General features: G+C 31.0%; 2 protein-coding genes across 2 annotated transcripts; one reads left to right on the plus strand and one right to left on the minus strand.

The window, feature by feature from the left end:
* Window positions 1-278: 278 nt before the first annotated feature.
* On the minus strand, window positions 279-858 carry LOC131657630 (early nodulin-like protein 20). Its single transcript, XM_058927004.1, has 2 exons — window positions 678-858; window positions 279-580 (listed from the first exon to the last, which is right to left on the minus strand). The coding sequence occupies exons 1-2, from the start codon at window positions 856-858 to the stop codon at window positions 279-281; spliced, it is 483 nt and encodes a 160-aa protein (XP_058782987.1).
* Window positions 859-7,487: 6,629 nt separating this feature from the next.
* LOC131654997 (protein OXIDATIVE STRESS 3 LIKE 3-like) lies at window positions 7,488-8,179 on the plus strand. The gene is made up of 2 exons (XM_058924910.1): window positions 7,488-7,645; window positions 7,740-8,179. The coding sequence occupies exons 1-2, from the start codon at window positions 7,581-7,583 to the stop codon at window positions 7,951-7,953; spliced, it is 279 nt and encodes a 92-aa protein (XP_058780893.1). The 5' UTR covers window positions 7,488-7,580; the 3' UTR covers window positions 7,954-8,179.
* Window positions 8,180-9,438: the final 1,259 nt, after the last annotated feature.

The raw sequence follows: 9,438 nt of genomic DNA on the forward strand, positions 1-9,438 counted from the left end.
CTATAATTGACCACTAATTCCTATAAAAAAAATAGAAAAACGACTATCTAAGAATAATATGGAAAAAATTGGTTGATAAAATTAAAAAACCAAATATTTTTTAAATTTATAATTTTCAAAATTTGCTTCTAATAAAAGATGTTATTATTCTAAATAAATCTGTTTTTGTAATCAATCAATAACTGACTACAATTATATATAGTTCCACAAAAACATTTAAATAAAATGAAACATATAACAAAGACAAATAATAAAGCTTACTATATCTAAGATCTTTTCTATATGAAGTTCCATGCTAAACCTATGACAGAAAACAATACATTCATTTTTGTTGTAGAAGAAGCCTGGTTGAAAATGGTTGGAGAAAGTGGTAGATCTGGTTCAACATTTATTTCAACCTTCATTCCATTGATGCAAAAACCTCTACCACATATATAGTAATACGACCTCATCTCCAAGAGTTGGACAACATCTCTTCCTCCTCTTGTAACATTCTTTATGAAATCCGTTTCAATACAGTTCTCATAGTTTGTTTTGTTCACCTCAAGAACATTATGAACATTCCTATCAAAACCAAAATCTATGATACACAAAAAGAAACATGTTAATTGAAAATTCGCAATCGCAATCATATAAAATAAAATGTTCATAGAGTTAACAAAATTGATAAATCTTACATAGCCAATCATCCTGGTAGAAATGCTCATAACTTGTCCAGTTTGTGAAGTTAACGTTTGGTCGCCAAGTATACCTTCCGCCTCCTACCCTATGCAACACAGGTTCTCTACCTTCGATTTCGTAACACCATATTATGATCATCATGAACAAGCATATTGTTATTTTTCGACCAAATTCCATTCTCTCTACAAAGCCTATCTAGTTACTATATTGAAAGAATTTGAATTTTCGAATGAATTGAAGAACTTAATTTTATGGCAAAATTCATGTAAAAAAAATGTGATTAAAATTGAAGCCAAAATTTGTGTGTTTGTATGTGTTTTGATCATCAAAATGTACACTTCATGCTTTTTTTAGTTTGAAATTAACATATTGTAGGGTTTCTTTGATTTACTCAGTCAAGAATAACAAACTTTTGATCATGCATTTACATTTTGTGAAACACACAAATAGCCATAATCACACATGAGCTTGCTCATTTTTGTTTACAATCATCTCAACTATGTGTCTCATCAATTTAATGCTGATTCAACTACTAAAATCATATTGTTGCTCACACGTATAAAGGTTATTCACGTGATCCTATTTTTTTTCCAACTGAACAGTTGAGAAAAAAGAGGATCACGTGACGAGATATTAAATCTCAACCATTTATTTTAATCAAACGGTTGCTATCTCTTCCCCTCACTCTTATATAAAATTACTCTTTCTCATTAGATACACTCTTATATATATATATATATATATATATATATATATATATAGGTCCAACCCGAATGATCATCACCCAACTACTCAGAGGAAGTCACCACTCGTCTGGATTGCTCGCAACGTTGGAAAGTACCTTGAGAATGAGTACAAGCGATCCATATCTAAGATACATCCAACGACTCTCCACATCACACGCCTAGAAATAGGGAGTTGTTATAATCTCCCCACTATATAAATGATACACGCGAAACATGTGAAACATTCATGTACAGAATTTCAATTTTAAATTTCATTCATTTTTCTCCTTCATCTACTGACTTGAGGGTTGAAGTGTTAATCTTGCAGATCCGCATCTCTTCCTTCGCATTTGAAGCTCAACTCCGTCATTGTCTACCACAACCATTGATTCTCCAACCAATTATGGTTTCATAATAGAACAGTGACGTCGCCTATGGAAATTGACTATTGATTCCCGGGTTTTCCACAATCACACGTTCTCTCTTCAATCCATCGATTTGAAACTTCTTCAATTTATCATATCAGAGTTCTCAAATTTAAACATTAGATCCAATGCGTTCAACCTAAAGAAGTAGTGGATCAACCCCGATTTCCATATTTTTCTTATTCTTGAATTCTAAACCTTTCAACAATGGTTAGATCTAAAGCTACCATTTTTTCCGTCTAATGCAAAGTAGTTGTCGCTGCTGCTTAAGCGGAGATAGTTTAACCGCCTCTACTTCCTACTCAAGGTATTGTAGATCAAGTCGTAGCAAATACTCTACTGCATCCAGATCTACTCTAACCTTCTTAGATTGCAAGATCTACTTTAATGCCTCCGCTCAGGCCTACGATACCACTGCCATCATCACATCCTGAAACATTGTCTGGTTCCCAACTATTACGAGTCAATCACATAATATAATGTGTAAATCTCAGAGTCTTCTTGATCCTTGTGTTTGGTCAGCTTCAGAGTCTGACTCTTCAGAGTCTAGATCTTTAGAAGTTGGCTTTCTTTAGACTCTGGTCTTAAGTAGTTGACCTCCTTTAGAGTCTGACTCTCATGTTCTGATTCTTCAGATTCTGGATCTTTTAGCTTTTATTCACATGTTCTTTTTCAATACCAATACTTAGTTTATATCACAATTTTTTATTCTATGGTCCGACACACTTGAACATATATTAGTATACCGAATTGTTCTTTAAATATTGTTTATCAACAAAACCTTAAGGATATGGTACAGGCCAATGTTGTTCCAACAATATCCATTTTTTTATCATGACAAACACAAGTATTTAGTAACAATGGTTGTTAATTTAATTAACAAGTTGACTTCGGGGTCTCAGGTTTGTAAGCCCCCCTAAGTCTAATAGTTAAAAAATGCAAGGTTTGTAAGCTCCTTCTAAGTTCTATCCAGGTTAACTATATTTATCTTTAAAGAATAATAAATTAATTTTCAAAATTTAAGCAATAAATTAGTTATTAACTATCAATTTCAGGCACTTAAATATTCATTTATCTTACTCCTTATTTTATCATCAACAAAAACATAAAGTAAAGGAAAATAAGAAAAGATAATAAAGAAAAATAATATATAAATCAAGGAAAAATGTTTGTCATGTGTAAAATAATTTTAAAAATAGGCAGAAATAAAAGAAGGTTCTAAGTTCTAAAGCCTAGGATTTCTTCTAAAGCTCCAAAAGGGCCTTGATATTAGGTCCTATGTCATTCTTCCTTGCAACCACCGACTTCAATGGAGCATCCATTTCTTCTTGGTTAACAGCCACAAAATGAAGTTGAGTACCCATAGCCTCTTGATAATCAGCAACAGAAGCCAGTTTAGCCTCTAACTACTCTTGCTTCTGACTGGAAGAAGCTACAGACTCTATAGAGAAAGTCTTAAGATTTTATAGAACTGTATCCATGTAGGTTATAAGAGAACCCCACTTAGGATCATATGAAATGGAATAAGATGCTAGGAGTCTTTAAATAACGAAAACCAAATCTTATCAAATATATCATTCTTAATTTCTTCCATTTGGGTTATGATAAGTGGTGGGGGTTCAGATAGTGATATGGGTTAGGTGGGGTTCTATCTTCCAAGAGATTTAGAGGTGTTATGCCAGATCCTGATTCAACATATTTTTCTCTTGATGGGGAAGAGTGTACAAATGGAGGGGTTCGATGTTCAAGTGAGTTTGTGGATCAATTTGTGGTTCTAGGATGGGTTGGACTTGTATGGATTCTTTCGGCTCAAGTTTAGGTTCAATTTGAACAAGAATAAGTTCGAGTTTAGATTGAAAAAGAACTGGTTTAACAACATGGTTGGTTTCAACACTGGTTTGGGAGTTTCAAAAGTTGTGGTTTCCAAAGGAATGGCTTGAAGGGTGTAATGTTTGGAGGCTTAAATTCTTACTCATCAAAGTCAGAACTAGAGGATGTTGAAGATTGAGGGCTTGAAGAGTATATAGTTAAGTATTGATGGTGGAGTTTGATTTAGGTTGTTCTTTTGGTATATTTTCCATGAACTAATCATTATCAATCATGATGTTAACGGAGCAGGGTTGTTCCTATACAAGAATAAGTGCTGGTTGATTTTGTTCAGAAGTGAACTCACCAACTAGGTGTCTTGATAGTTCATCTATGACATATGGTTTAAAGACATTTTCTACAATATGAATCATGATTTGGGATTCAGAGGTTAAGGTAGGTTGGGGAGAATTCATTATAGGTTCTAAGGGTAGAGTCATGTCATGAATTGGTGAGGGTGCGTGTTCAGATGATTGTGAAGGAGATTGGTGAGGGGTAGGTGTTTCATTATTAGACGAGGAATAAGAATAATCTAAGACTGACTCAGAGATAGGATCCAGAGTGTTACATATTTCTACAGTTTCTGCAGCATCTGGTGTAGCTTCAACATCTATCTCAGTTTCCATACCAGTTTCTAGAGCTTGAGTCTCTGCAGTAGTCAATGACACCTATTAATCTCCAGCTTCAAAAGATTTTGCATCATACTTCAAGATAGCTTCAACATCAACTTCTAGTTCCTTGTCCTGATTCCTCAAAAACTCAGCTTCTGATTGCTCTTCCACACCATTGTTCTTTATATCAGATTCCATAATCCTTGCTCCTTTCTTGCACAAATTCTGAAAGCATCTCCTGAGCGACTTTATTAATTTAATTGACCTTCCTTACAAGAGTTTTTACATCTTCCTCTTCTTCTTCTAGCTCAAGAGGTAAAACCATCTTCATCAATTTCTTCTTCACAGAAGCAACTGTTGTGACAGGAGATAAAGATGCCTTCTGAGGAGTTCTTCCAATTACTCCACTTCTTGTCTTGGTAAGCATCGAGACAGCAGAAAAAATTATCTCTTTTTCCTCCTTTTAAATTAGTGCTACAACTTTCTTCGAAGATGCATAAATTCTATTATACCCTTTTGTCTCATGATCGTCAAATATTTTCTTGAATAAATTCTAAAACATCTTAAGCATATCAAAACTCTTTAAAAAATCATTAAAGAAAACACAAAACCTCATTCAAGTCTTTTTCCATTTGGCTTTTCCTTTTAAAATATTTTCTCAAAGATTAGACATAAGTCATCTCTATAGTTGAGATGTAATTCTCCTATCCCTATGATATTGATTGACATGGTTTTGATTACTTTCCACTTGAAAGAACTAGTGGCATACTTTTTGATCTATATCCAAGTTGAAGCCCTTCTTTCATTGTGATGCAAAGATCCATCTTTATCATGTTTATGGTTGATTAGTTAGGTTTTATCCTTTAAGATGACAAAGTCTCTCTTCATTTAAAATTAATCAAAACAAACTATCGTGTTTTCTTATTGAGCAGAATTAAAAATGCTCTGACTTTCCTATTGCATACAAGGGGTATGTAAGCACAAGATGCGACATCTTGCCGAGCATAAATAAAAAACGAAAAAAAATTCTTTCCTCATCCCATAAATCTTTTTGCACACGACTCTTTTATTTCACAACACATATTTTCAAAAGGTTCCCATGGAGTACCATGGACGTAGGGGATCTAATACATCCCCATTGCATAACCAACCCTGCACGATTTTTCTCTTTGTTTTATTAGTTTTGTTTTAAAACTTTTGTGGATTTTATTTGTTCTTTTCCCATTCCTTTGGAAACAATAAATATTGGTGGCGACTCTTGCTTTATTTACGAGTTAAGTTAATTAATAGGTTAATCTCAATTTTTTTCGCCGTGACAGGTAGGTGAAGTAAGGAAATGTTTGAGTTGTTATGTGACAAAATCAATGTATTGTAGTGGTTATATAGAGAAATTTTTCTATAAGTCTTCTATAGCTTATAACTTCTTCAAAAGGGGATAATGAATCTTGGAGTAATTTTGTTGAGGGATCAAGAAGTGTCATTCAGGTTTAGCTCCAAGTAATCTTGTATCATGAAACAAATCAAGATAATATTTTCTCTAAAATATGCTTATGCCAATTTTGGAATGGGCTACCTCGATTCTTAGAAAATTTTCAATGGGCCAAGGTCCTTAATATTGAGCTTTCAATCCAAAATTCCCTTGATTTTATCAAATTCATCAAGTGAGTTTCCTATTATAATTAGATCATTTACATATACCAAGAGAATTATGAAATAAGAATCCTTGTGAAGAGTGAAGATAATGATCTGATGTGAACTATTTGTACCCTATGTCAAGCAAGACACCTATCAATTTTTCATACCATTTTCTATTTGCTTGTTTGAGAATATATAGGGACTTGAGTAACTTGCAATCATGATTAGGTTTAAGATTTGTAATACCTTGTGGAACATTCATGTAAGTTTCCTCTTGCAAATCACCATGTAAGAAGACAGTTTTTACGTCTAACTGATGCAAGTGCCAAGATTTAATAGTCGGTAATGCAAGAAGGACTATCACAGCTGGGATATTGGTCACATGTGAAAATGTATCAAAGAAATTAATTCCCTCTACCTTTTTTTGGTCAAAAATTCCTTCTACCTGATTGTAACCATTTGCAACCACCTTTGTCTTATACCTCTCAATTGTGACATCTGCCTTATGTTTAACTTTATAAATCCACGTGCTTCCTATATGCTTCATATGTGTGGGAATGTCTTCAAAAATCTAAGTTTTATTCTATTGCAAGGTTTGCAACTAAGAATTCATGGATTGAACCTATAACTTTTTAGTGTTAGCTTGATTATAGTTGATAGGGTTTATCATTAAAAATACGTAAAACGGAAAATTTGTTATGTGCAGCAATTTTTTTTACATATGAATGATAATGAGAGATATAGTAAAGAGTACTTGAAGAGTTAGATGTGACTAAATTCAATGAGAAATTGCATATATAGGCAGATAAGTGATCAGGTTTATGTTTGATTCTAGTTGATCTTCTAATGTTTTGATTAATGTCATTGATAGGCCAGTGTCATGTGTATAGTCATTAGTTTGATTAAAGTTGTGTAAACAGGTTTATCAGGTATAAATTTATTGTTATGATGTCAATTTCAATGACTCCGTTCCTTTTAGAATCCTGTTTGTCTTTCAAAATTCAAAGGAACATAATATGAATTTCATTCTTATTCTTATTATTATTATTATTATTATTATTATTATTATTATTATTATTATTATTATTATTATTATTATTATTATTATTATTATTATTATTATTATTATTATTCATATACTTAACAACACAAGCTACTTTTTTTTATTTTAACAAGCTCTGGTATATACATGTGCAATTCATTTATAAAGAATCCAATACATCTATCATAGATAATCTTAGATAAAATCAATGACCAACTAAAATGATTAATTAAAAAAAAAAGGATGTGGTGATAAATTAAAAAAAGAAAGGAAAAAAAGGGAGGTATGTGTTTACATGCATATTTTTTTATTCACCCGTAATTAGTATTTTCTTGAATGATTGAGAGAAAGTGTAGACAAGAATGTGGTGATAACATACAACCCTTTTGTCTATAAACACCATATCCATATTTAATTATTGAACTTGAATCTAATCCAATCATTTTCTTAACTAGTGAATGTACCTCTCATGTCATTTTATATTTAATTGTTTCTCCAACTTCTCATATACAATTAACGACAATAAAGAATCTCACAATCATAATCAACATTTTTAACAATTGTGTTTTGTTATTTTTCCCCCACTTCTAACCAAATGGAACAAGAAATTGAAAATATGATACTCAACATGGGTTCACTTGGAACCAATTTCTCGCAAAAGTAAGAATATTTAACTAATATGATAAATAAATCTTTATTTCTTTATTTGTTTATTTAAAGTTTAAATATAAATTGGTATGATTTGTGTGAGCAGGAGAGGATTATCAAGGCATTACTCAGGGAAGGCAAGATCATTTGTTTGTATGGAAGATGTTCATTTCGTGGAAGATTTGAAGAAACCAAAACATCCTGATGCGAAAAAGAGAAAGAAACAAACTTATAAGAAGGAATTTATCAATGTTAATCCACATCCTTGTCGAAGAGCACCTAGTTGCACTCAATTAACTACCCCTTATGTCAATGCTTAGAATTTCCTCAATGTGGTTGTTCTAAAAAATCTATATATGTTTGAATTAATAGCAAAATCATAGTAGAAGTGTATTTTTTTTTTGTCAAAATCATGGTACTCATTGTGATATTGACAACCACATTGATAGTTCAAATATGCATTAAGAATCATTCATTCAAGTGATTAACTCGTCACCATGCTTTCTTATCAATGTTGTATATATGTAAGCAAATTATTATTTATTATTTTTTTAGTATTTTAACATTTATGCTCTTTGTATACATTGTACAATTTCAATAGAGAAATAGAAATTAAAATCTCGTAAATCTTATCTTTATTAACATGTTTTTCTTGTCATATTGTTTTGCATAATCATTGTCTAGTAATTCATTTTCCTTTACAATTCAATCTCCATATATTTTGAGTTTGTCTAGTGATTTATGTAATTTCTTAATGATGATTTGAGACACTTGATTCAAATTTAATAAAGTAAGTTACGTTTACAAACTTTTCTACTTTTCTTCAAATTAGAATTTTGGATAATTGTCTTGACAAAGAGAATCATAGAAGTCAAGATTTAATTCAAGGCAACGAATAATTAGGATTTCTATTTCGATTATTCTTTTGTCCGTAGAATCATCAAACTCTTAGAAGTTCTATTTTGATATGTTTTCTTTTAAATTTATATTATTTTGTTACTTCCGAATGAAAGTTACGACAATGATGCTTACTACGACAATGAGCTTTATGAACCCCCTTATAAATTTCAATGTTTTGTGAAAGTTTGATTTTTAACAACGAATATGCAAATAAAAATTATGTTTACATTTGCTATATGTTTGATTAAATTAACTAAAAATTTGCAATTATTTATTTTTTATTCTCACAGAAATTATCTACCACGTGTTTGATAAAATTACTCAATTAAAATCATAATTATATAACAAGATGATTTGATGTAATTATATTTAGGTGCATAATTTCTAATTTCTAATGTTAGTGTATTTGATTTTTATATTATGCTTATAATATGTTTTTTTGTTTAGTTAAACCTCAAGGCTAAGAGAACGCTTATAGAGGTAATTATAGATCACTCACCAAAGAGATCCTCACATAGTGTGAGGAGTTGAACCCATAACCTCTCAGTACGTGAGCAAAATCCTTACCAACTAAATCAATCTACTTTGGCACATGTATGTGATATTTGAGTCATAATATTACTTTTAGACCTCTTTTTTAGTTTTTTTTATTATTTTAAATTAGACACAATTCTATTTATTTGTAGTATAAAATTAAATAAAATAGAATTATTATTGATTTATTAAAGTGTGTACCAAGTCGGACAAACAATATATAATTTTGCATAAATTTATAAAATGTGTATGGACAAGTTTGTGATATTAAGTCGTAACTTTATAGAACTTTTTTCAATGAGTTTATTTTATGAAAAAATAGACTATATTCTCTTAATTTGTAGCAAACAATTCAATGAAATTGAATTATT

The sequence above is a fragment of the Vicia villosa genome, linkage group LG3 (assembly GCF_029867415.1).
Source record: "Vicia villosa cultivar HV-30 ecotype Madison, WI linkage group LG3, Vvil1.0, whole genome shotgun sequence".
Classification (NCBI taxonomy): Eukaryota; Viridiplantae; Streptophyta; class Magnoliopsida; order Fabales; family Fabaceae; genus Vicia; species Vicia villosa.

Coding starts and splice junctions, on each gene's coding strand:
- LOC131657630 (XM_058927004.1), bottom strand. CDS start 858: ATGGAATTTGGTCGAAAAATAACAATATGCTTGTTCATGATGATCATA. Junction 581..677: donor CTACCAGGATGATTGGCTAT/GTAAGATTTATC, acceptor TGTGTATCATAG/ATTTTGGTTTTGATAGGAAT.
- LOC131654997 (XM_058924910.1), top strand. CDS start 7,581: ATGGAACAAGAAATTGAAAATATGATACTCAACATGGGTTCACTTGGA. Junction 7,646..7,739: donor GGAACCAATTTCTCGCAAAA/GTAAGAATATTT, acceptor TTGTGTGAGCAG/GAGAGGATTATCAAGGCATT.